Source organism: Neofelis nebulosa, chromosome 6 (assembly GCF_028018385.1).
Source record: "Neofelis nebulosa isolate mNeoNeb1 chromosome 6, mNeoNeb1.pri, whole genome shotgun sequence".
Classification (NCBI taxonomy): domain Eukaryota; kingdom Metazoa; phylum Chordata; class Mammalia; order Carnivora; family Felidae; genus Neofelis; species Neofelis nebulosa.
This window is the reverse complement of record NC_080787.1, coordinates 110527933-110554709: the sequence shown is the minus strand read 5'-3', so window position 1 is coordinate 110554709 and position 26777 is coordinate 110527933. Positions and strand designations below refer to the sequence as shown.

Genomic DNA, 26777 nt, shown 5'->3' with positions numbered 1-26777 from the left:
GTACAAGTCACATCCTCATGACTTATGTGTTTTTTACCTCATGACTTATGTGTTTTATAGCTGGAAGTTTGTCTTTTGATTCCCTTCACCTATTTTGCTCACCCCCAGCCCATGGCAACCACCAGTCAGTTCTCTATATCTGTGATTTTTTTTTTTTTAAGGTTCTACATGTAAAAGATCATATGGTATTTGTCTTTGACGTAATTCACTTAGCATAATGCCCTTAAGGTACATTCATGTCACAAATGGCAAGATTCCATTTTTTTTTAATGACTGAATAATGTTGTGTTGTATATGTACCACATTTTGTTTATCCAGTCATCATCAGTGAGCACTTAAGGTTGCTTTCATGTCTTGGCTGTTGTAATTAGAGCTGCAGTGGACATAGGAGTGCATATATTTTGGGGAGTTAGTGTTTCCATTTCTTTCAGATAAATACCCAGAAGGAGAATTTTTTAATTTTTCATTTTTTGAGGAACCACCCACACTGTTTCCCATAGTGGCTGCATAAACTTACATTCCCACCAACACTACACAAGGGTTCTTTTCTCTCCATATCTTCACCAACACTTATTATCTCTTGTCTTTTCGATCACCGTTCTCACAGGTGTGAGGTGGTAACCTCATTGTGGTTTTGATATGCATTTTGCTGATAGTGATGTTGAGCACCTTTTCATGTATATGTTGGCCATGTGCATGTCTTCTCATTTCTTCATCTATGAAATGAGAAAGTGGAAGTAAAGTTATTTATAAAGTTTTGGTGGTGTTTGAAATCTATTAGGTTTATAAAATAGAGGTGTGCTTATTTAAAAAGATTAAGTTGGGTATCAAGATTTATTAATCAGTTTGAGGAAAGCACTTTATAAAATACCACATATAAATAAAATGGGTGTGTATCCCCTAAAGTAACATGTAAATGTGTACATTTTTTTTGATCTGGAAATGTTTTCTATTCCAAGATAATTTCCACAGCTCATTTTAACTGGGAAAGCAATTATCTGTAGAATTTTCTGTAAATTCTATCATCCATTTTTTATTAACAGTATTTTCTGAAACAGTATTACTGAAACAGTAATTTTCTGAAATTAATTCTGTCAGAAATTACAAACTTTCCCTTAGAGAAAACATTTAAAATTATTATTCATTACTGCTACTAATAAAAAATAATAAAGATTAAAGGAATATATTCTATGGAAGAATAAGGAGATCACTTATCTAGAAACCTCACAAATCTGAGTATAGTCCCAAAACGTACACACACCCTGTTGTGCTACATTCACAGGAGAATCCTTAACCCGTCCCTTGTGCCTTCCTTACTCTTGTTTTGGGCAAGACTGCTTATAGTCTTGATTATGTATATTCAAATCACATAACCAAACAAGCATTATTATGGTGTCTGAACTACAAATCAGAAAAGAGCAATTTAACTAGACTTGTGATTTATCAGTTCAAGTGATTGAAAGATAGGAAATGTAATTTTTTTTTTAACGTTTTTTTTTTAAATTTTATTTTATTTTTGGGACAGAGAGAGACAGAGCATGAACGGGGGAGGGGCAGAGAGAGAGGGAGACACAGAATCGGAAACAGGCTCCAGGCTCCGATTTAAATTTAAAATTTAATTTTTAAATTTAAATTTAAAAATGTAATTTTTAAAAGACTATTATATTTTATTTTTTAATTAAAAAATTTTTTAATTAAATTAAAAAATTAAATTAAAAAGTTTTTTAATTTTATTTTTGAGAGAGAGACACACACACACACACACACAGAATGCGACGGGGAGGGGCAGAGAGAGGGAGACACAGAATCTGAAGCAGGCTCCAGGCTCTGAGCTGTCAGCACAGAGCCCGACGCGGGGCTTGAACTCACGGACCGCGAGATCATGACGTGAGCCGAAGTCGGACGCTTAACCGACTGAGCCACCCAGGCGCCCCTGTTATATTCTAGTTCTCAACTGCTTTGTGATTATAGGAGAACAGGGATCAGGCATATACTTTTCCAGTTGGTATTTTTGCACAGAATTGTAGTTGTTCACAGGGTGCTGAACCTTTAGTAGGTTGTGATAACCTAACTTAGTAGGTATGATAGAAAGGTAACGGAGAAAATTGGATGAATTGAATTGAAAGAAGTAAGTCCTAATTCACTCATTCTGCTCAGAGAAACCTCTGCTGTAAACTAGGTTTTTCCCAATCTTGAAGCAATGCAGAGAGGCTAGGGAGCTTGGAGGTGCACTGTAGAGCCAGACTTCTTCTTCTTTTTTTTTTTTTTTTTTTAATTTTTTTTTTAACGTTTATTTATTTTTGAGACAGAGAGAGACAGAGTATGAACGGGGGAAGGGCAGAGAGAGAGGGACACAGAATCGGAAGCAGGCTCCAGGCTCTGAGCCATCAGCCCAGAACCCGACGCGGGGCTCGAACTCACAGACCGCAAGATCGTGACCTGAGCTGAAGTCCGACGCTTAACTGACCGAGCCACCCAGGCGCCCCTCAGACTTCTTTTTAAATCTTCTCCCTAGTACATGTAGAGGAAGCAGGCTACAAAGGGACAAAAGTTGCACGCACCCTGGAGTGTCCTGCCTTTTGATTAACCATATTTGGGATGGTTTCTTTGTAGTGCTCTTAAGTTTTGTAGTAGAAACATGAAACCAGGTAAAGAACACTTAAGACACTTCAGTTGCTATGTTTAAATGATCACTTCTTTTATTCCCTTCTTGGACTACTACAGAAGAAGTCTTCAATGCCTTCTCCTTGGAGCCTCCAAGTGCTGTCTTTATTTTAAAAGTTCTCATCTTAATTGTTTCTTAAAAGACTTAAAAAAATTTGACTTCCTTTTAGTCTAATTTTTATATAAAGGGAAGAGCCGTAATAATAAAGATTCGTCCATCTGATAAATTGGGAGAATGTGTATGATTTGCAAGCACAACTGCTAAACTCTCACCGTGAAAAAACCCTCTTTTTACAACTATGGAAAGGAATTTGGCTGAGAGTCACAATCTAATACCACCATACATTTATATAGAACTTTAGCTTATGTCATTTGATCTTAACAGGTTTTTTTTCCACTGCTTTGTCCCTCAAAAGGTTACTATTGTAGTGCGGAAGTTTTGCTCTTCTTAGGGATAATCATTGACTTAGCCTCGCAGTCTAATGCTCAAGCTGTTCCTTGCTTCCCATGATTTCCTGCTAAATCAGAGTGCAGGTAGTATAGTACTCTGAAACGTTTTCCTTTGTGAATGAAGAGAAGCCATCTGTGCCTTGAGGTGGTTAGAATATATATACACCTCCATGTGCAAACTGTCTTTGGGTCTTTTCTCTGTACTATGTTGTCCCTCTCCTGTCACCCTTCCCCAAATCTCTCTGACCCTACAAGGACTATGATAGAAGAGAAAAACAAACAACAAAGTCTTGTCTTCTCTTTGGAGAGAATGTATCCCTTACTATGTCCCTCTTTTATTTCTTTTGTGGGGAGAAGGGGAATGGGATGGGAATGGAAATTGTATACCTCTGTATAAAACAGTATCCATTGGGTTCCTATAAGCTCACAGTGCATCTCTCAGGTAGTAGTGAAGAAATGGACTCTTTATGGACAAAGTTGTTTATTCTTTTTTTCTCCTTTATTCCCTAGGATGTTTCTAAGTTCTGGGTTGCAATTATTAAAAAGAGGAAGATAGGATTTTCTTCCTAATTGAATCATGCAGGGGCTTGATCAGCCAAGATATTGACACCTAATGATTTCAACATTTTTGAAAATTTATATAAATCAAAAATGTAAATAAAAATTTGATCAAATGACTTAAAGTGAAATGACTTGGTTTTTGTTTAACATGATAAGAGATTGAAAAAAGTTTTATTTATTTTATTTTTTTATTATTATTTTTTAGTGGTTATTTTTGAGAGAGACAGAGACAGAATGTGAGTGGGTTAGGGGCAGAGAGAGAGTGAGACACAGAATACGAAGCAGGCTCCAGGCTCTGAGCTGTCAGCACAGAGCCCGACATGGGGCTTGAACTCACAAGCTGTGAGATGATGACCTGAGCCGAAGTCGGATGCTCAACTGACTGAGCCACCCAGGCACCCCCTTTTTTTAAATGTTTATTTATTTATTTATTTTTTTGAGAGAGAAAGAGCTCGAGTCAGCGAGGGGCAGAGAGAGAGAGAGAGAGAGAGAGACACAGGATCGCAAGTGGGCTCTGTGCTGTTAGCGGCGAGCCTGATGTGGGGCTCAAACTCAGGATAGGTGAGATAATGACCTGAGCCGAAGTTGGAGGCTTAACTCACTGAGCCACCCAGGCACCCCTGGAAAAGTTTTATTTTTAACATGAGAGTGTTTTTTGTACTCTATTACATATTATGAAAAAAAAGTTTTCTTTTTTTCTTATTTTTGTATTGTTTATCTTTAATTTTTTGTTTGTTTTTATTGGTTAAAAAAATGTAACTGTGCATTGAAAGATGTGGACCCTATGACAGTCTAAATAGTTAGGATGTGAGATTGTGATACATTTAATAGGTAGCTAAAAAGCATATAATTGGTTTTGTATACATGCTGTAGTAAATTAGTAATGTGTTTGAGTTTAACCTTTCAATTTTTCTACATAGTATTGGCATATAATTTTATGCATTTTAAAGTTGTGCTTTTACTTACCGGCAGAGCAAATATTTTCTGAAAATTTATTATTTTCCCACTTTGCCTGAAGTCTAAAAAATAATCAAAAGGAGAAGTAAAAATCTAGACAATAGGAAATTCATTACTTTATGTAGGTCTGCCCTCTTGTGTCTGTATCAGGAAATCTTGATCTTATTTTATTTGAGAAAAGCCACTGAAAACCTACAAGATCAAAACTACTTATAATTAGATTGTTTTATGGTCATATCAATTATGAGTTTATTAAAGAGAGATTTCACCGAGTTCAAAACAGTTCTTTTTATTGTAGGTGGTTTACATTAAACAAACATTTTGAACCAACTAAAGTATAAAAGGAACATTAAACATTGAAAAATTGGTTCATTTTTAGTACCCTGTAAATTAAGAGTAGAATTTATTCTACAGGAGAAAGAACATTTGATATTTAAAAAATTTTAAATACATTGTTTTATTATTTCTTACTCTTTACATATCATGATAAACAGAATAAATAAGTTCCATTTAAAGAATAGCTTTTTGTTCTACTTTATAGTCTGAGTTACAGTATTCTGTAATTTTCAAGAAAAAGGTTTTAATTTCTGTTAAGGGCAGAATGAAAACAAAAAACTTACTTCTGTTTTACTTAGGAAAAACCCCATGACTTCACATTTTATAGTTTGATGTTGATGTTAGAGAAAACAATATAATGGAAGGCATAAAATTTGGCATTTCGAATTTTCCACTTATTTTTAAGATCAGTGCACCTAATAATAGAACTTGGTTACTTCTTTCATAAGTATTATTGACACCAGTGAGGTAAATGTATTGCTTGTTATTTATAAGCTTTTTAATTGATGTTAGGGATTTCCAGCCCATAGATGAGGCTTTGCTGAAGAAATCTCCCTGTCAGTATGAGATCCCTTTTTCCTCTTTTCTCAGATATCAGTGAACCAAAACTGTCTCCCTCCCCATCTCCAGTACCTCTCAGATGCCCAGAAAAAAGCAGTGTCTCCTAGACCACACTGTTAGTAGCACTTGTACTACAAACCAGAGTTGGTATACTGACTTTTCAAATTCTTTTAGTAACCTCATTTTGGCAAGTCAGTAAATTATGTGTTTTCTACTCTTTTAGTAATTGCTATATTAGTAATATGTCTTGAATTGAAGCTAAAATTATTGGATTATGCAGTATAGGTATAAATTACTTCAGGCCTAATTTTAAACTGAGTCAAATTACTTAAATCATGACATTTTGGTGAATGTATTTTCCAACACCACTTTTTTTTTTAACTTCCATTATGAGTTCGAAGGTATTTTTAAATGATCACAGGGGAAATTGAAAGTGTATTCAGCAAGAAAATAATTGTAGATTAGCATTGCTGGATTTATAATTTAGCATGGTAGAATGGCCTACCAAGTAGGTAGGTATTGACCATCTGGTTGATAGATTAAGGGAAATAGCTATATCCTCTTAATAAACAGTAGGACAAGAAGTTTGTGTCAAAATGCGATCAAATAATTAATTTGGGGGAACCCAAATTTTTATTTTTTAAATGCTTTAAATAATACATTTTTCTTTTATTAAAAATTATTTTCCTTGCCTACATTGAGTATGAGGTTAGAATAGAAGACAATCTATAAAATCATTCTAAAGTGTTAAGCTTTCATGATTCAAAAGACATAGTGTAGTAAGTTATGTACTCAGATGATCAACTGTAGTGCCTTAAATTAAGGTTAGATTCTAGTAGTGTATTAATAATTATGTCTAATTATACTATCAGCTGTTAAATTAACCAGCAGTTCTCATCTGACGATCATAATGTACTAGAGAGGACAGATTTATTGTTAGCCTACGTATACTAGAATTCTGTAATTCTTTGAAAAAATTAAGAGAAATTTTATTTATGTAAGTGTATGGCCTTGCTTTTTCATATTTCTTTTTCATAAAGCTTAAAAATGTTAGCGTAGTGTAGAGAAAGAATACAATTTCTGTTTTAAAATGTAGGTTTTGAGAGTTACTACAAAGACTTCTGAATGATAATAACAAAAGTAAATGATGTGAGGAATCCATAGGCTATTTCAAATGATGACACTTCATTTGAGTGATTATTTTGGTACAAACTTGGTGAAAACCTGAAAAATACTTAAACATCGGAGAGGCTTTTGCAGTACAATATACATTTACCCCAAAAAGTGAAGCTAATGCTTTATAGGTGAAGTGAACGGGTTAACAGTGCAGTTTCAAAACTAAACTTCTAGTTCATCCTCAGAAGAAATTTGGGATAGAAACTTACAAGCTCTGTAGAGGAATTTGATAGTTACATTATACACACTTATAGTCATTTTGAAGTTAATTTTTGAAAATAAAGCTTCTTTTCATGTTTACAGGATCCCACAGATGAATACATTTGCTAACAATTGTCTTGTTCTGAATCTTGACCTTTTCACAAAGAAATTCTTCTACTTAGGAAGTGGTCTGGTATGTAGTATTTCCCCTTCTTCATGGGATGACAGATTTTATGCTGATGGTGACAAGTTGCATCACTGGGGATTGCAGCAGAACTTCAGAGAAGCATCACAATGATGCAGATCAACAAGAGACATATTAAAATGAGACAGAAATTTATAAATAGGTTCTGGAGATTTTGACGTGCTTGTTGAGGCATTTCAATGGTTGAAGCTCTTCTTATAGCAGAGCGAGTGAGGTATTGGACTTTCTCCATGATGCAAGGAAAGCAGGAAGTCTGAAGTTTTAAATGGTGAAGAGGAAGGGAAAAGCTGGCAGCCAGTTGTGAGCTCAATCACTGTCTTCTGTTAGGTAGCCTGGAATGATAAAATAGTGAATGGATTAGGATCATACGTGTAACCTATTCTCTGAACATGTGAAAACACAATTTTGTTATTAATTTGTCTTCATTGTTATTTGTATTTATGACATCAAATATGCATATATTGATATGACATCAAATATTCATGCATACACACACACGCACATATGTGTTTCCCTATGTCTGTCCTGAGTGTGGGTCTTTTTTGGTAAGGTCACCGTGATGTCTCATTCGTCTTGTGTTCGGAGTGTTAATGACTGCAGTTTTTGCCTCCTCCTCTCAAAATGACTAGCAGTATAGTTAGGTTTAGGGTGCAGCTCATTTTCCACTATTCCCTTGAGCAAAAGTTCTCACATACATAGTTTTATTAAGACTATTTCTCTTAGAGCATTATTGTTGTGAACATTAGTGCATTGATAGCTTCAGAGAAAATCTGATAAAAAGAAATGCATACAATAAATTATTTTCCAGATGTTGATTTTAGTCCAAAATAAAATAAATGAGAAGTCTTTTATCAGACTATAGATTCAAATGTTTGTCATTCCTTTTTATGATTTTATAGTTTTGTAGCATATGCTGTCTTGAGTTACGTTTTAACAAGACGATATTAAATACTGAAGACTGTCAGGCTCAGAAGGCATAGTAATAAAACCATCACTATTTCACTGTGTACACAGTTCTTATTAAAAAAAAATTTTTTTTAATGTTTATTTTTGAGAGAGAGACAGAGTGCAAGTGGGGAGGGACAGAGAGAGAGAGGGAGACACAGAATCTGAAGGAGGCTCCAGGCTCTGAGCTGTCAGCACAGAGCCTGATGTGGGGCTTGAACCCACAACCGTGAGATCGTGACCTGAGCTGAAGTCGGATGCTTAACCAACTGAGCCACCCAGGTGCCCCTATGTAGTTGTTATTTAGAAATGGCCTGTACTCAAGAGCAGTGGTTTCCGTTTGCTTTTTTTCAGAGTTTCCATAAATTATTCTGCCTAATTAATTGTGGTAATTAATGAGACAAAATAAAACTTAATGCATTATTATAGAAAAATTGGAGATTAGAAATTAACTATAAATTGAATGTCTGGAGGTAATAGTTTACAAAGATTTGGGGATATTTTATTGTCAATTAGGATATTTCTGTATAAATTTTGAAACAAGAACAATTAGAAATTGAATAAAATATAACCATAATCAACTGCCCAGAGATCATGGCTGTTAACATTTGTTGTTATGTAGCTGTTGATCAAGATATTACCACCTTCCCCAGCTTCCAGGTTTCATTTTCTCCCTAATCTGTATACATCATGTGAAAACCCAGTTCAACCAGTAAGCTCCGTTTCTGAGAGAGACCAGTGCTGAAGAGAGCAGAGGGGAGAACTAAAAGAATGGGAGAGGGGAATATATATTTTAGGCATGATCAGGGAGAAGGAGGCATTTCGTGTTCCCAAAAAACCGTGTGGTATATGGTTACATTCTGTAGTTCTGGTACCTCATCTTGGCTCTGTTAGATTTGAATCATATATTAGACTGGGTTTTCATTTGGCTGTAGGCTCTGGCCTCCTTTCTGGTATTGGTGTGTAGTGAGGAGATCCAAACAACTTACTAACATCAAACTTCATTCTCTTAAAGACTTGGTTACAGCCTGTGTTTCTCCGGCATATGTATGTTTGTAGCATATATTCCTCACTGTCCCACACCAGTGGCTGTTAATTTATAACACCCCTCTACTTAGTAGATTTAGAGCAGCTTAAATATGTTTATTTAATTTAATTACTTTTGTTTGAATTCCTCAGATAAAATACTATAGGAATAAAAGCTTTTTTTTTTTTTAAAGAAAATGAATTTTTAAAGTTTTTTCTTGCTTATATTTATTTGTGTGTTATAGATATAATGAATTTATACTATTGGGTAATGGTGGGGAGGATCCCATTATTAATTCTTTTATGTATTTGACTAGTTTGTAAGAGGATATATAACAGAATAGTTAAGAAAGGAATGCGAACTAACATTGGTCATCCCTATTTGAACTTATATATCTGTGAAGTCCCACAACTTAAATGGTCTAAAAATTCTGAATGTAAATTATTTTGAGATAAAACATGGAAAAGGAAGAAGCTGTGTAGTTGTTCTTCATGAAATGTGTATACACGAGTCATTCCCTACCCTGACACTTTGATGAGTGGTACTTCAGTCACATGAAACATGTCACCTTTCCATAAATACTTCATTGCCTTTTTTGATTCTGTCTTTTGCACATGTTGTTCTGGCTTTGCCTGGAATGTCTACCCTCCACCCCCCCGGTCTACCTTTGATTCTTTGCCAGGCAAACTTCAGTTGATCCTTAAGGCCCAGTTTAAATATCACTTCCTAATGAAACTTTCCATTACTCATTAAGGTAAAATTGGTTGTCACCTCTGCTGGTTTTCAGTCGGGTTTTAGTGTTACCTATTTCAACAGTGCTACAATTTTTATTTACATGTCCTTGCCCACAAGTAGGCTTCTAGTCCACGAGTATAAGGAACCACATGTTTATTTTGTGTTCTAGTATGCAGTGCATGATTGTTACTATTTGAATAAATCAATGAAGTTGAACAAGGAATTCTTATGATTTACTTTACTGTTTCCAGAAGATTGTTAATTTTCTAGTGCTGTGGCTAACAGATTAACCAGTTAGAATAACAGAATTTGATAGTTGAACACATAATCTCCAATATTCTTCTCAAGTCTCTATTACAGATGAAGGAAATGAAGCTCAGAGGATTACAGCTTACATAAGTTGTTGTTAATATTAACATTAACCTGAACAAGGCTTTGTTCAGATTGGTATTTGGTGTTTGTGAAATATAAACAGTTAGGCCCTAGAAAGATGAACTCTGCTGATGAAAGTATGATGAATACGCTTTAAAGATGATATCATGGCAACAGGCAGCTATGTTCCTGAAAACAAATTGAGTGTAAAGCCGATAATCAAAAATAGTGTCGTTTCCTTTCAAACTTAGAAATATGTCGTTATTCTAAACTAATTTGTAGCTGTTTAGAATCTTATGCTAAAACCAAAACCAAATCTGCTTTATATACTGAAATGTTAGTTGTATGCCTTCAGTTTATTGGGCCTGATTGATTTCCCAGTGCACAACCTGAAATGTGTTGAGTCCTGATTCTACTGAACTTCCAAAATATGTATGATGATAATTAAGCCAGAATTCATCCCTATAAGATGGGTCTTCCTGTCGCACATTGAAAATTGAAAAGCTGTGTGGCAACAGAACAATTCTATCTTTAGAGTTGTCTGTGACCTTCCGTGCATCATAATTTATGACATGGTTGTCAGGTGTTTACCATTCTTTTCTCTGCACTCACAACATCCTATGAGGGTAGAACTCCTACAGTCTTTTTTACCCTTCCATTCCTTAGCTGGTAATAGAGTAATATTTGATGGAAGGCATAGAAAAAGTAGTTTCATTAATTTAGGATAATCAGAAAGAGATTGTATTGGGAGGTTGTGAAATTGCATCTGGCACCAGTAGCAATGGAGATAGAAATTAGCCCTGCTCCCCTTTTTAAAAGAAATGTGTGGATTAGTTGTTTGGGACAGCAGGAATAGAACACTTTAAAAGTTAATTCATCACCCAGGCCCTAGAATCAGAATATTCAAACTATGAAATACTCTGATAGGACTTTTAGACAGAAGATTACCCACAGAGTATTTTGTTGTATGTCTGTGGGATCTATTCTAATTTTTAGAGGAATGGGAAGAATAACTCTACTATTCTTTGTAGGATTTATAAAGTTTTTGGTTGTCCACTTTTCCTGATTTGCTCAAAAAAGTGAAATTGAGAAGTAAAGACTGTCAAGTTCAAGATAATACTCTGTTTCTTTGAAGTAGAAAAAGGAAAGAGACAAACCACATGGGATGCTAATCTTTCAACTAATATGCCGTGGTAGGCAACATTTTGGATGGAAGGTACTGTGTCAGCTTCTGCAGGGGTCCTAACTTTGTGGTGTTTCCTATTTCTTAATATATGAGATACGTTCTTGTGCAAAACAATCCTCAGTCTCAGTAGACTTTGGAAAACTTTTAGTGGTCTGCTTTATTACTTGCTAGGACATTGAAGCCTTAACAATGCTGTGTATGGTAAGCAGTAATCTTCACCCTCAGTGTTTTGCATGACTTTCTGAACTTCAGTTGTTTGAGGGTGCTTTCTCTGCTGAAACCATAAATTCCTGAGATTCTTTATATTTGTGGAATTCAGAATTTTGCTTCCTTTTTGGCTGCTGATTCATTTAGTAAATCTGCGCATATTTTCCCAGTAAATTCAAGTATTCCAACGCTATAGTCTGACAGATACTTTCTAAGAATTTTTCCCATGTAATTGGTTCAGAAGATTAGACCTATGTATATTAAGATTATTTTGGGGTTTTATTTTGTCTTACTCTTCGCTGTCATTTTCACAGATAATCTGGAAGTGATTGTGTATGCATTTTTTTGACTTGTTGAATTAAATCAGGACAGTTCGTCATTAGAATCATAATCAATCTATTGGCATCCAGAAGTTCACTTTGGTTAAATACTTTTCCGTTTGAGATTGCCTAACTTGGAGGTTCTGTTTGAAGTTACTTTGTGGCAGCAATATTCCACAACTTTGTTGGTCCACACTGGCTATCTTAAAGAATCTTCAGGCTGCTTCTGCCTAGTTATGAAAAGAATTGTGTAAATATAAAAATCTCAACCTCTAAGTTGACCCCATAATGACATTATCACTGTAAAGCTCTGCCTTGAGGAAGATCCGTTGAACAACAGCATAGAGAGATTTTTCTCTTTGAAATTGTCACATTGCTGTTGCTATTTTGTCTGTAAGCTTGTCCTTGTTATCTGTTTATTATGTTAAAATTAATTTAGTCACAGTTAAAGTATTCTTTTTAACCCTGTAGTAGTTGAGACTTCAGATTCTTCTTTTGGGGGAAAAGATGTGTGAAGGGAGAGTAGGGGGAAGTTTTAAGGAAAAATGAATGCCAGTTAAATATACCCCCACTAATCTGAGTGAATTGGTTGTTTTTTTTTGTTTTGTTTTGTTTTTTAAGTCCTTGAGGTGGAGTACATTTATAAAAGCACTAGAGGTCCTCAGTTGACTGTGAATGTACTTGAGTGGAGCCATAGGCCCAGGCTTCATTTTCACGTGTTTATTTGGTAATACATGCTTCAGAATTATGTAGGGTAAGAATATTGAAGTACAATTTCTAGAAATGTTCAGAGAGACTATGTATTATCTGATTTACGTAATTGTAATTTAGATAGATTATTTCCTTGATTATTAACCTTTAGGTTTATTCCTTTGCTGCTCTGACCAGCAGTGTTAATTCACTGTGTAGATTTAAGTGAGTCATTTTCATAGCGTAAATAACAAGGCAAGATTCCTCTCTTCAAGCATTTCACAATAAATGGGGTGGAATACTTTAAATGGTAGAGTGTGAGGAAGTCAGTAATGAAATTGAGGAAAGGTAAGGGTTTAATATTGGAACTGGAATATAGTACAGAACTGTGGTTTTTGTGAAAAGTTTTGAGAAATTAAACTTAGTTTTTAGGTATATAGGCTAAATAGATTAAAGGCATGAATATTTTGGGAATGAAACAAATTAAATAAAAGGAAACATTGATTGTAGCATGTTACATTGTTTTTAAAGCCTGTGCAGTTATTTTGAGTTTTGCCTTCCATGGTTTATTGCTTAATAACAAGGATATCTATAACTTTCTAGTATCCCTGACTTTAAAAGTGATTAGGAGGATATTATATAGGTTTTTAAGGGTATAATGCCCCATGTGTAAAATGGCTTTAAATGAAATGGGGTGGTTTCAAATTGAAACAGAAGTTTGTGTCCTCTAACTTTACATTTAGAGTACCATTAACAGTATTTGAAGTCTTTTAGTTTATTTTGCTTTGCCAATGTCATGATGTATTTTTAAGCCATGTTGATCAGTGGATGTGATGTGCATGTGGTTTAGAGTTCTAAAATTTTGGCTCCTGCCAAGGTACCACCATTTCCTAGCTTTGTGACCTTGTAATTCACCTTTTTGCATCTGTTTCCTAATTTGTAAAATAGAGATGCAGCACCAAACATACAGGGAGTTAAAAGGATCAAATGAAATATTTGTATATAGCAGTACATTTAGAAGATTGTTCAATAATAAAGAAGGAAGTTTTAATGGACCTTCTTTATTTCTAGAATTGGTAATAAATATACAGTCTAACTTAGAGAGTTAATCTAATCTTTACATTTAATTTTTACTTAAACATTTAATGTATTAAATAATTTAACACATTACACAATATATGACATAATACATTTAATACATTACAATGTTTGTTTTTTTACAAATTTTTATACAAATATTTTGTTTATACAGATGTTCTATTTCCAATTAATTAGAACAAGAAATAACATATAAAAATATATAACCAAATGCACTTTTTTCTAGAATATCATTTTCCTTTATGTCCACTGTCAAAAACATTTTGATATTTGCGTTTTAGGAAATGATAGTAACTGACTTAGTAAAGCAACTTACTTTAGCTTTTTCACGTTTTTAAAACATTTTTCATAATTTAAAAACATCCTTCATATTTCTCCTATTCTATTTCATCTGATACTGTTTTTTTTAGCCCTTAGTTTTAAAAATCCTGTCTTCAGCAATAAAAGCAGTACTTAAATTTCACCTTATGATAGAGATAAATTGGGACAAAATGTCTGGCAGTAGGGCATTTATGTTTGAAATTTGAACAACAATCACAGTAACTGTGTGATTTCTATTAACCTGTACACATTTTTAATCTAAGGATAGCTTTAATAGCAGAATTTGTGCTCTTTCTAGAAAGTATTAACTTTTTGGAGTAATATGTGATGTGGTAAAATTCTGGTATCATAAAAGAGCTCGTGAATATCTCATTTGAAGTGTGAGAATGTAATTTGATAGGTATTTGTGTAAAAATGCATAAATATATATATAAAACACCAGCACCAAAGTGACTTTTATATGATAGCAAAGGAAAAACATTTTATGAGTATAAAGATAATGAGAGACAATTGGAGTACCTCAGTGGTAGACAAAAATTAGAAATGTTTTTGCATGTCTGAAGGAATTCTGCTTGTGGAATTATAAGTTCTTTTCTGTAAAAAGCAATAGAGTTAATATTTGTCATAAGAACTTAGAATTCTAGAGGTAAATTTTATTTTGTGGCATACATATGAAAATAAAAATGAGATAAAATCGATGTAATACTCTTTGTGTCCTGGCAGAGATTTAAGAAGGAAGACACATTTTGTGTATTAAACTGAGGATTGGTAATATCAAGAGTAAGTGGAATTCAAACAGAGGTCATAAAATTTATTGTATCATCTTCATTTCTGGGCATTTTTAAAATTTCTTTCTCCCTTGTCATTCCCCCCTTCTAATTGCAGGATAGAATAATGAGAAACCATGGAGAATGGTAACTTGATAACAACATGTTCATTATTAATAGGCAGAATAAACATTTTATCAAATTAACTCAAATGAGATACTTAGGAATATTCTGCCAAAGTAATGTCTCTTTATTTAAAAAAAAAATGCTGAATTAGTATTCCCTAATTTTACATGTGTTTTTGATGGGTGTTTAAAATTTTCTAAACTTGTTATTCATGATATAACGCTGGATTTCATATAAGTAACCGAATTTATTAAATCTTAGAATTCTTTTTAGAAGTGTTTGTTAAAAGTTTAGTGGACTTTATAGAGAGGGAAAAAGTGTTTAAACACATTTTAAAGGTAGGTTGTTTTATATTGTTTAAAACTCTATTAAATATCTACTGTAAGGAATCATAATATTGGAATAGTCATGCCAGCAATGTGCATGTTTTATAATCACATGACTGTTCATAGTATCACAGATGCAAATAGAAGCCCAGTCCTATCCTGGTTTTCAGCACAGTAACATATCAAGATGAAGCCATTGTTTTTGCGTGAAGAAATAAAATCTCCACTACCACTAAATAGGGTAACATAATTGAAAGATATTTTAGTTGGCAGAAATTCATTTTTGAAAAGCAAAATAAAAAAGTCAAAAATGATAAACCAATAACCAGGGTCAAAGATGATGCAACCCTTGTTATTTTAAATTTAAATCTTGTTTACTGTCGCTCAACGGATATGCATTTATTTAGAGATTAAGGTTTTTGTCATATTAAGCATTTTATTTAACCTTTAAACTGAAATTTATAAAATATGATTAAGTTTTGAAAAAGTTAAGTAACTTTGAATATTAGAAAGCAAGAATGACCAAAATCAGTGAAATCTTTTTCTTACCTTGGCTGTTGTGATGATCACAATATAGAGAGTATTGTGAGTTGTATGAAGTCTTATCGGTGTTTAGTTAGAAAGTTTTCTGACTCTGTTACCAGACTTCTGGGAACAATTGAAGTAGGTGTAGGAGGAAAAGTATTCTAGGGAGGTCTTTATGATGTCACACAAGCATTCTGAAGTTATGATTGGTTAGCCATAGTCTTATCACAACCAAACTTTTTAGAATGTCATTTATCTTACTTTAGGTGTGGAAAGGTCATTAACACTTTGTGCCACATTTTTTTGCTTGTAGTTTTAAAAAGTATATGGGAGATAAATGGAAAACAAAACAAAACAAAATCAACCTAAGTTTTCAGTAGTATAAAGCTCCTTTTAAAGATTCATGAATCTTCAGGCTTAGAAATAATTGTGTACTAATGGTGATAATGTTGAGGAACTAAAATAGATATGTAGGAATTTTAATAAGTGATAATATTACTAGCTTAAGTCAAACAACTTTCATTGTGTTGTTACTGCTATTGCTCTAATACTATAGTTTCATAATGCTAGTTCCTAACATACAGTAATTAAACATTTTCACAGGATGAAATTTTATACCTTTTACTGTCTAGTTTTCTTTCTTCATACCACTATGTATATGGGATGGAGTGTGTGTGAGAAACCCAGGCTACTGATTTCAGTTTAAAAAAATAGCTTATCATACAGTTAAAATAAGAACTAATACGTGTATTTATTTAATTTGTGTTTTCTTCAGTTAGAGCTTTAACAATATATTTGTGAACAATAATTATCATATTTAAACTGATGTGTATTACCCCAGGAAAAGTTACACTTTGCAAATTTCAGAATTGAAGATTTTTTAGCATCTGCATTCAACTACCATAAAATATTAAATTTTAATCTCAGACAGTGTCAAGAGTAACTTTCTGCTAAAAATGAAATAATCAGATTCCTAATCAGTGGCATCCTAGTTAATGATACTTTATTGAAAATAGACGTGCATTTTGTTAGACATTTAAGTTGTGTAATTTTTCTGAAAGGATTGACTCATTTAATGCATCAGTTGTTCCCATGAAAATTACTATACAAATGAAATTTCAGTAAATGGAATGATATATGAAGTTTCTAGAACAGTTTAAGAATAGAGCTGGGAAATAATTCATTTGAAAAGCTATGCGTTATTTTCCTATTTACTCTGCTTTTTTGTTTATACTGTATATTTGATTTACTTAAATCACCATACCTGCAAATTCTAATTTTTAAATCTTTTCTGTAATTCTGGAGGAGTTACCTGTTAATTTTATATATATATATATTCATAGCAGAGTGAACTCAGCCTGCTTCACTTTCTTATGGGTAACTAAAATGTGTTGCAGCAGCTGCGTATGTGTCCTTAAATGGAGATGGTTTTGGCTTCTTCCAAAGAAAGATAAAATCCTTCTCTAGAGCAAATCTCTTGTTATTTAAGGAATCAGCTAAAACTAATAGAAAAATAATACTTCAAAAGACCCTCTGTGAACATTGCTAAGGGAAAATTTATAACTTAAAACCCAAAATTAAAGAAATTGCATGAATAATGTTTGACATTTTGCTCAAAATGCTACGAGCATTTTTTTTCTTTCAGTCCTTACATATCAAGGATCTCTTATTAATACTATCAATTTCCAGTGATAACTGAAATACAAAACCTAGGTTTGAAATACAAGCCTAAAGTGGGACACAGTGGTTTGTCAAAGATCACACCTCTGCTAAGCACAGACTGATCCGGATCCATTTAGTTACAATTCCCTGATAGATGGGCATGTTGGGGGGACGGAGTCATAGCGTGAATATAGATTTCACAGAGTAGCATACATCAAGTAAGAAATTTTAAGATGGTGATAGGTGAATTATTGAAAACTGTTATTATTTTTAGAAAGTCTGTTTTAAGCTTGTTTGCCAGTTAGTTATGCATTCACTTGAAAATGAAGCTTAGGGGATAGATCGTTATATTATAAGCACTTCTAGTTCTAAGAAAATACAATTAGTAATACTTAGATAAACTAAGAAATTGGCATTGATTGAAGAAAATATGCCCTAGATATCTCACATGTTGACATGTTTGCTTAAAACCCATACACAGGCATGTGCACACACCCACCTTAGAAGGGATGCTGACTGTATGTGTCATAGTTGGAAAATGGAGACAAAAACTTACTTTGTAGATTTGTACATAGGTGTGGAGCTTCTGGGTTTACCCTTTTCCGTTTGGTTACCTGCTGTTGCTGCTTGTTATTAGTCCAAATGGAGCTCTAGGAAGTGTTGCCGTTTAGTTTTAGCTTGATCGCTCAAATAAAAAGTTGTTTAGAAGGAGCTTTGTCATAACAGTTGCAACAGTATTTTAACTAAAGCCCATACTTTATTGAGATTTCCTCTGTTTTCTCTAGTGTCCTTTTTCTTTTCCAGGACCGTATCCAGGGTACTAGATTACATTTACTAGTCATGGCTCCTTGGTTTTGACAATTTTTGAGACTTTGCTTTTTTGAATGACCCTGACCATTTTGAAGTGTGCTGGTCAGATATTTTGTGGAATGATCCCCAGTTGGGATATGTCTGATATTTCTCTCATGGTTAGTTAGACTGGTTAATGTGTTTTTGAGAGGAGGACCAGAGAAGTGAAGTACCATTTTTATCACATATTAAGAGTACATACTATCAACATGACATCACCATTGCTGACCTTGATCACCTTGCTGAAGTGTGGCATCCATCATCATTCTCTGCTATAAACTTACTCCCCGCCCCTTCCTTGCCATGTTCTCTAGAAGAACTATGAGTAACTATGTACCGCCCACACTTAGGCCTCGCTACCTTAAGAATGATGTGTCTATAAAATTATTTAGAATCTTATATGTTTGATGGATATAAAAACATTCTGAGAACAGATCAGTAGGCTTTGGCACTCCGCCATAAAAGGTCAGTGGCACATAAGTTAATTTTTGTGTTTCTGTAATTGTATGGGCAGCCCTTTTTCGAAAAAGGAGGACTGAGTTTTTAAACAAGCTAAAATCCAGACCTTAGTTTGTTTTTTTAGGCTCTTTCTAGCTTTGTCTCTTATCACATTCCTTTGTATCCTGTGCTCTGAACCTGTGCTGTGGCCCTCTCAACAGTCTGTTCTATTTTAAGCCTCCCTCCTCCTTACCAACCTTTATTCTCAGCAAAGGGCTGTTTCAGTTTACATCAGCACAGCCCTCCCTGCCTTGTGCCAATTTTGCATGTAACTCTGTTGTCTTTTTTTATTGTGTTTGTTAGTGGTATCTGCCTAGACTTGACTGTAGTCTCCTTGAGAGCTGATCCAATAACTCATATTTATACCACTACTTACTCTCTGTGGTACTATTACCTACTGTAGAGCCTGGCTCATTATAACTCTTAAATACTGATTGAATGATTGGACAAGTGAATAAAAAAACAGGAAGATTGCAAGGTGGTAGTGAATGTGTAATCCTGAAGAAGGAAATGTTAAGGACAGTTAAAAAATCCTTCTAAATTTCAAAGCTCACTGTGGGAGAGGAGGAGAAGCATGTGAATGATTGAGACACTTGGGACAAGAGTAGAATAACAGAAAATAATTTTCCTTTTTGTCATTTAAAATTGTTGAACATATATTTGGAGGTTAAGAGCCAAGGAAGGTTACACGATAAGCTCATGCTTCCCAAATTGAGCCTTTTAAAAACTAAAAAAAAAATTTTCTCTCCTCATTGGATTCATAGCAATCTGTGGTACTTTCTATACTGTGAATATTGTATGGCCTGTTTTTATTTATGTAGTTACTCAACTTTTATTCTAATAGTAATTTTTAAAATTGTAGTTATATGCACCTTTAAGATTACTGCCTAAAACAAAAGGCAGGATGTTAATAATAACCCCTATCTAACCACCTGGTCCTGCCATGTTCCCCTTTTCCCCACCCAAGCAAATGATTATTCTGGATCCTGGGTTCATTTATTTGCATTTGTTTTTATATGGTTTTGTGACATTTTTAATGTATTCCTTGAAAGTATTTTTTTTTAATTTTAGTTAACTTTATGTAAAGGAAATCATGATATATATAATCTTTTACATGGAATATTTACATTGCAACTTGTAGAGTGGTGTGTCGGAGGCAAAGTTTCAAGGTAGACCAGTTTTAGGAAACTTAAGTGGTGATGAAATTAAAGCAAAATATAATACAGTACAAAAATAATACAGCAAACTGCACACTTTGCGTACGTTTTTGTGATACATACAACATCCTATTTTTCTTTTAAAATTTATTTATTTTGAGAGAGAGAGGGAGAGAGAGCAAGCTGGGGAGAGGCGGAGAGAGAGGAAGAGAGAGAGAATCCCAATCCTAATGCAGGACTCAAACTCATAAATCATGAGATCATGACCTGAGCCAAAATCAGGATGCTTAACTGACTGAACCATCCAGGTGCCCCGAGACATACATTTCAAAGATAGGGAGCTTTCTTAGGTTAGACCTGCTAGACAAGCCAGGAGAAATATTTTACCTAACTCTTACGGGCACTTTTCTATTAAAAGTTTGAGAATTACTGCCTTAAAATTTAAAACCACCTAAGGAAGAATTAGTTGAAAAAACATCCAAGAACAAAAAGGAGAATGAGAATAGTAGTCCTAGACTGAAGGGATAGGGAAGTGCCTAAGGCAGTAAGAAAGAGAATAGGCTCACTTAGTGGGGAAAAAGAAAGACCAGTTCTTTTTAAATTTTTATTTAACATTTATTTATTTTTGAAAGAGAGAAAGGGAGGAGCAGAGAAAGAGAGAGGCAGAGAGGGAGAGAGAGAGAGAGAGAGAGAGAGAGAGAATCCAAAGCAGGCCGCAGGCTCTGAGCTGTCAGCACAGAGCCCAATGCAAGGCAAGGCTCAAACCCACAGACCGCAAGATCCTTACCTGAGCTGAAGTCAGATGCTTAACCAGCTGAGCCACCTAGGCTCCCCAAAAGAAAGACCAATTCTGAAGTAACCTGCAAACCTTGTGGTCATTTGAGGGAGGTAGATTTCATTTTTAGAATTGATTTGCCAGATACTTGGAGGCCCAAACATTTTATTTTTTCCTAAATGTTTGAACTCTCGATGAACTCTCTTTCCTTGTTAAATTTCCCAATTCACAATGGGGAAGAGTTTGACATCAATAAAGGCCAGTTAGTTTAAGTAAGGGCTCACATAAACCTAAGATTTGCACAATTTTTGGAAAATTTATGAAACACGCTCGAGTGGTAGAAAGAAATGTTATAGTACGGTCTGTGGTTTCAAAGAACTTGTCTATCAGTACACAAGTACTATGCAAATGAAATATTTAACATTTGGAAGTTAACTACTAGTGTAAGATGACATCTGGAGGACAAGGGAATTCAAGATTAAGAATGAAATTAGCACATGTAATAAGGAACAATAGGTTTTCTAAGAGAACTGCATATTTTTACAAAGGGAGCTGATGGAACCAAAGCCAATATAAGAAATGGAAACACACACACACTTAAGCCAGAGTACAGATGTAACAACAACAAAAACAACATTCAGGCCTCTAGCTACTTGATTCAGAACTTTATAAACCATGGTGCTATTCCATTGTGGTTAAGATTCTAATTCAGTTCCATGATGTTTGGTTTTTTCTCCACACATTAAACTCATTATCTTTGTGGTTGGCACCCCAGCACTTGGGCCCCTTGCATTCCCAGTTTTTGTGGTGGCATCATCATTTATTTTGTCATTCAGAATGGAAATTTGAGGCTCATTTTTGTTTCTGTCTTCTACCAGATTCCCCATTCACTAAGAAATAAAATGCAGATTACCAGATACAAGTCTTTTATCCATTGCTTCATCAGCTGTCCTCTGAACTTTTATAGAAGCCTTGTAACTAGTCTTTCTACCATCTGACTTGACCCTCTCCTCTTCAACCTTTACCCTGTCATCCAAGTTGCTTTCTCAAGTGCAAAATTGACTGTCACATGTTGAGAACTTTTCTTTGTATCATCATCTCCTTCAAAGTGAAAAGCCCAGACTTTGCAGCCTTACATAGAGTCTTTCCTGATCTGTTATTGTCATCTATTCTAACCATAATGGATTTGATTGTATATGTTATTTCTTCTTTCTGGAGCCCATTCCTTACTTTCTTGTTCCCCTGAAGAGCCTTCATTGTTCAAAATCAGTAGGGAGGAGGCTGTTTTGTTAGTTTCTAGTTTTTAATTGCATAAGTAATATCTTTTATAATTCAGGTAAATAAAATAAACCAGTCATTGGAAGGGGATTTTATATATTTAATGGGTGTATTTGTTTTCTTTGCCATGAACTTCATGAATAGAGGCTGATTTATTTTTTCTGTTCTCCTTATACTGCTTATCCCTTAAAAGTTAAATTTAATGGATATTTAGAATATTATTTTACCATTATTATAAATGAGCTTTTAAAAGGATAAGTTGAAGGAACAATGGAGAAGTGAGAATAGAGACCCTCTGAGGTTTCAGACAAACTGATTTCTTTGAGATTCAGTGAAAATGAGATCATGCATGGTCCTGAGCTGAAATCAAGAGTCAGACACTTAACTGACTGAGCCATCCAAACACCCCCAAAAAATGTGCTTATTTTTAAAGGCCATTTATATTAGTTCTGTTAAAATAATTAAACATGTAAACATGTAAATTTTACATATTGGTTTCTAATTCATTCTTTTAGTCAAACAGGTTTACTGGGTAAAGGATGTCTTTATGCATCTTATATTTTAAAAGACTCTTACAAGAAATCAACACATATTCATTGAAGAATAATTTTTATTTATTAATTTGGGCATCTTTGATGTTATTATATATTACAATATATATTATAAATTTTAATGACTGTTATTTTTGCATATAAATGTGACCTAATTTATTGAATTAGTCTCTTTTGTGGTTTTAGTGATTTATAATTTTTTCCATTGTAAACCATAAAAACACTGTGATGAACATCTTTATAAGTAAACCTGATATCTTTCTTTGTCCTTTTCAGTCTCCTGGCTCTGTAAACATGTTTTAACTGTTAGTCTATTCAAGGATGATCAAGGTCTTAAATGAATTTGATTTGTGTGAAATCCAATTTAATAATTTTCAAAATTTAGGTATTTAGTTGATAGCATTTCCTTTTAATTAGATGAACTTCTTTCAGAAAATGACCTAAGAACAGGAACTTTTTGGTTGAGGGTTAGACGCAAACTGGTAAATATTCAGAATGATGTGAATGGCCACCCTACCTGCTGAAAGAGTAACACTTTTAGTTTAGATCAGGTGGCCTCTTGAACTGTGCCCCTGCACTAAGGATGGGAGAGATAACCTTACCCTAATTTAGGTCTGAGCTTTCATAGAAAGACATTGATAATATCAACATTTAAGAGAAGTCTTTGCCTTAGGTGAGAATCTCTAAAATATAATAGCTTCTGTTTTGTTTTTTTTCATTTCTTCTCAGAACTACAAGATGAGTTCTGAGAGTAGGTTTTATTTATTTATTTTTAATATGAAATTTATTGTCAAATTGGTTTCCATACAAGTGCTCATCCCAACAGGTGCCCTCCTCAATGCCCATCACCCACTTTCCCCTTCCTCCTACCACCCATCAACCCTCAGTTTATTCTCAGTTTTTAAGAGTCTCTTATGGTTTGGCTCTCTCCCTCTCTAACTTTTTTTTTTTCTGTGCTCATGGATTGGAAGAATAAATATTGTTAAAATGTCAATAGTGCCCAAAGCAATCTACACATTCAGTGCAATCCCAATCACCAGCATTCTTCTCGAAGCTAGAACAAGCAATCCTAAAATTTGTATGGAACCACAAAAGACCCCAAATAGCCAAAGCAATATTGAAGAAGAAGACCAAAGTGGGAGGCATCACAATCCCAGACTTTAGCCTCTACTACAGAGCTGTAATTGGGGTGCCTGGGTGGCTCAGTCGGTTAAGTGTCTGACTGGCTCAGGTCGTGATTTCATGGTTTGTGGGTTCGAGCCCCGCTTTGGGCTCTGTGCTGATAGCTCAGAGCTTGGAGCCTGCTTCAGATTCTGTGTCTCCCTTTCTCTCTGTCCCTCCCCTACTCACACTTTGTCTCTGTCTCTCTCAAAAATAAATAAACATTTAAAAAAAGGTTAAAAAAAAAACTAAAGCTGTAATCATCAAGACAGCATGGTATTGGCACAAAAACAGACACATAAACCAATAGAATAGAATAGAGACTCCGGCAGAATTGGACACACAAAAGTATGGCCAACTAATCTTTAACAAAGCAGGAAAGAATAGCCAATGGAAAAAAGGCAGTCTCTTTAACAAATGATGCTGGGGGAACTGGACAGCAACATGCAGAAGAAAGAATGAAACTAGACCACTTTCTTAACACCATTCACAAAAATAAACTCAAAATGGATAAAGAACCTGAATGTGAGATAGGAAACCATCAAAACCCTAGAGGAGAAAGCAGGAAAAAACCTCTCTGACCTGAGTCGCAGCAATTTCTTACTTGACACATCTTCAAAGGCAAGGGATTTAAAAGCAAAAGTGAACTACTGGGACCTCATGAAGATAAAAAGCTTCTGCACTGCAAAGGAAACAACCAACAAAACTAAAAGGCAACCGATGGAATGGGAACAGATATTTGCAAATGACGTATCAGACAAAGGGCTAGTATCCAGAATCTATAAAGAAGTCACCAAACTCCACACCCGAAAAACAAATAACCCAGTGAAGAAATGGGCAGAAAACATGAATAGACACTTCTCTAAAGAAGACATCCAGATGGCCAACAGGCACATGAAAAGATGCTCAGTGTCACTCCTCATCAGGGAAATACAAATCAAAACCACACTCAGATACCACCTGACACCAGTCTGAGTGGCTAAAATGAACAAATCAGGAGACTGTAGATGCTGGAGAGGATGTGGAGAAACGGGAACCCTCTTGCACTGTTGGTGGGAATGCAAATTGGTGCAGCCACTCTGGAAAACAGTGTGGAGGTTCCTCAAAAAATTAAAAATAGACCTACCCTGTGACCCAGCAATAGCACTGCTAGGAATTTACCCAAGGGATACAGGAGTACTGATGCATAGGGGCACTTGTACCCCAATGTTTATAGCAGCACTCTCAACAATAGCCAAATTATGGAAAGAGCCTAAATGTCCATCAACTGATGAATGGATAAAGAAACTGTGGTTTATATACACAATGGAGTACTATGTGGCAATAAGAAAGAATGAAATATGGCCTTTTGTAGCAACGTAGATAGAACTGGATGAAGAGTGTTATGCTAAGTGAAATAAGTCATACAGAGAAAGACAGATACCATAGGTTTTCACTTTTAGGTGGATCCTGAGAAACTTAACAGAAGACCATGGGGGAGGGGAAGGAAAAAAAATAGCTTCTGTTCTTCAATTGTGTATTAAGACCTCTTGAAGTTGTTGGAATACAAATGCAATTAGCTCTTGATTTTTCAGCATAGATGCATTCTTGAAAAGGTTATGTGAAGGGGATTTTGAAAAGTGGAGTTCATGTTTATCTTATAAAGCAAGAGCTATAAAATGTCCCAGTGGAAAAGATTAATAAGCTCAACTTCTTGTGTAGGCATTGTAACTTTTTTTTAAGGAGAAAATTTTTTAAGTTTATTTATTTTGGAAAGCCCAAGCAATTGAATGGGGGAGGGGCAGAAAGAGAGGGAGAGAGAGAAAAACTCCAAGCAAGCTCTGCACATGAGACTTGAACTCATGAGTCAGGGCTGGAACTCATGAACCATGAGATCATGACCTCAGCCAAAATCAAGAGTCAGCTGCTCAACTGACTGAGCCACCCAGGTGCCACTAGGTATTGTAACTTTTTATCTGTAATTTAATGAGAGTTGTACAGTTGTGCATTGGTTTTGATACAACTCAGTACATCTGTACTTCCTCCTTAAACCCGTCTCCAAATTGAAGGCTCATGTAACAAAGCAAAAGGATGTGAGTAGCTCATCATCTGCTGTTTTCATTTGCCTTTGAATAACTGATCAAAGGTGATAGGTGGGTTTTAGGACCAGCCCTAATATTGTTATCAAGAGGATAATTTTGGCACAGTTGTTCATGAGCCTCTCTTTTTAATGTATTCATTTTTATAGGTTTATTGTTTAGTTGGGATCATGGATATTTGAAGAATTGATTGTTGACTCCAGCATTACTATATTGATGTTTTTAAATCTATCTTGAAAAAATAAATATCTTAAAAATGTTTTAAAATAAATATCTGAAAATATTTGTATAATTGTAAATCTGTGTCATAAATGTTAGAGACCAAATGTGCTTTTAAGACTTCATATTGTCAACATAGAATGCAGTATGGCCACTGAAGACTGTGTTTCAAATTTATCTCTAAAATGCAAAATAAAATTAGTTATGTGGATTATTCATAGATTTGCTGGGTCTGAAAGAAATGAGGCTAGACATCAAGGGCAGGAAAATATTTTTATTCATATGTAAGTTTATGAACTGATCTTTGAACTATAATCTTTAAAGTGTATATATTTCTTTTTATAATGTATATTATTGCTATTAAATATAATGAGATTTTAAGTAGTCATAATTTGAGAGATGATAGCTTTTTGTAATTATTAAATTTTAGTTTTTTAAAATGTTTGTTTATTTTTGAGAGAGAGAGAGAGAGACAGAGTGTGAGCAGGGGAGGGGCAGAGAGAGAGGGAGACACAGAATCCGAAGAAGAGTCCAGGCTCTGAGCTGTCAGCACAGAGCCCGAAGCAGGGCTCGAACTCACGAACCCTTGAGATCATGAACTGAGCCGAAGTCAGCCGCTTGACCGACTGAGCCACCCCAGGCGCCCCAAGTAATTATAAATTTTTAGATCACTCAGTATTTAGCACAAGTTCTGTGCTGAGTAGCAGAGATTATAAAAGAATAGGGCATGGCTTATGATCCAGATTAAACTGGGAAAGGAACCACTGTCATAATTACTGTTGTGATACTCTAA

The 26777-nt window shown here is 34.6% G+C and overlaps 2 protein-coding genes across 3 annotated transcripts in view; one reads left to right on the top strand and one right to left on the bottom strand.

Annotated features, from left to right (window-relative positions):
• CEP85L (centrosomal protein 85 like) overlaps nt 1-26777 on the top strand; it is a 172871-nt gene that overhangs the window by 51063 nt on the left and 95031 nt on the right. The gene's annotated exons all lie outside the window — the stretch shown is intronic.
• PLN (phospholamban) lies at nt 4906-15914 on the bottom strand. Its single transcript, XM_058735101.1, has 2 exons — nt 15781-15914; nt 4906-7443 (listed from the first exon to the last, which is right to left on the bottom strand). The coding sequence occupies exon 2, from the start codon at nt 7341-7343 to the stop codon at nt 7185-7187; it is 159 nt and encodes a 52-aa protein (XP_058591084.1). The 5' UTR covers nt 7344-7443; nt 15781-15914; the 3' UTR covers nt 4906-7184.

Bases quoted from the DNA above. Each gene is read 5' to 3' on its own strand.
- PLN (XM_058735101.1), bottom strand. From the start codon at position 7,343: ATGGAGAAAGTCCAATACCTCACTCGCTCTGCTATAAGAAGAGCTTCA.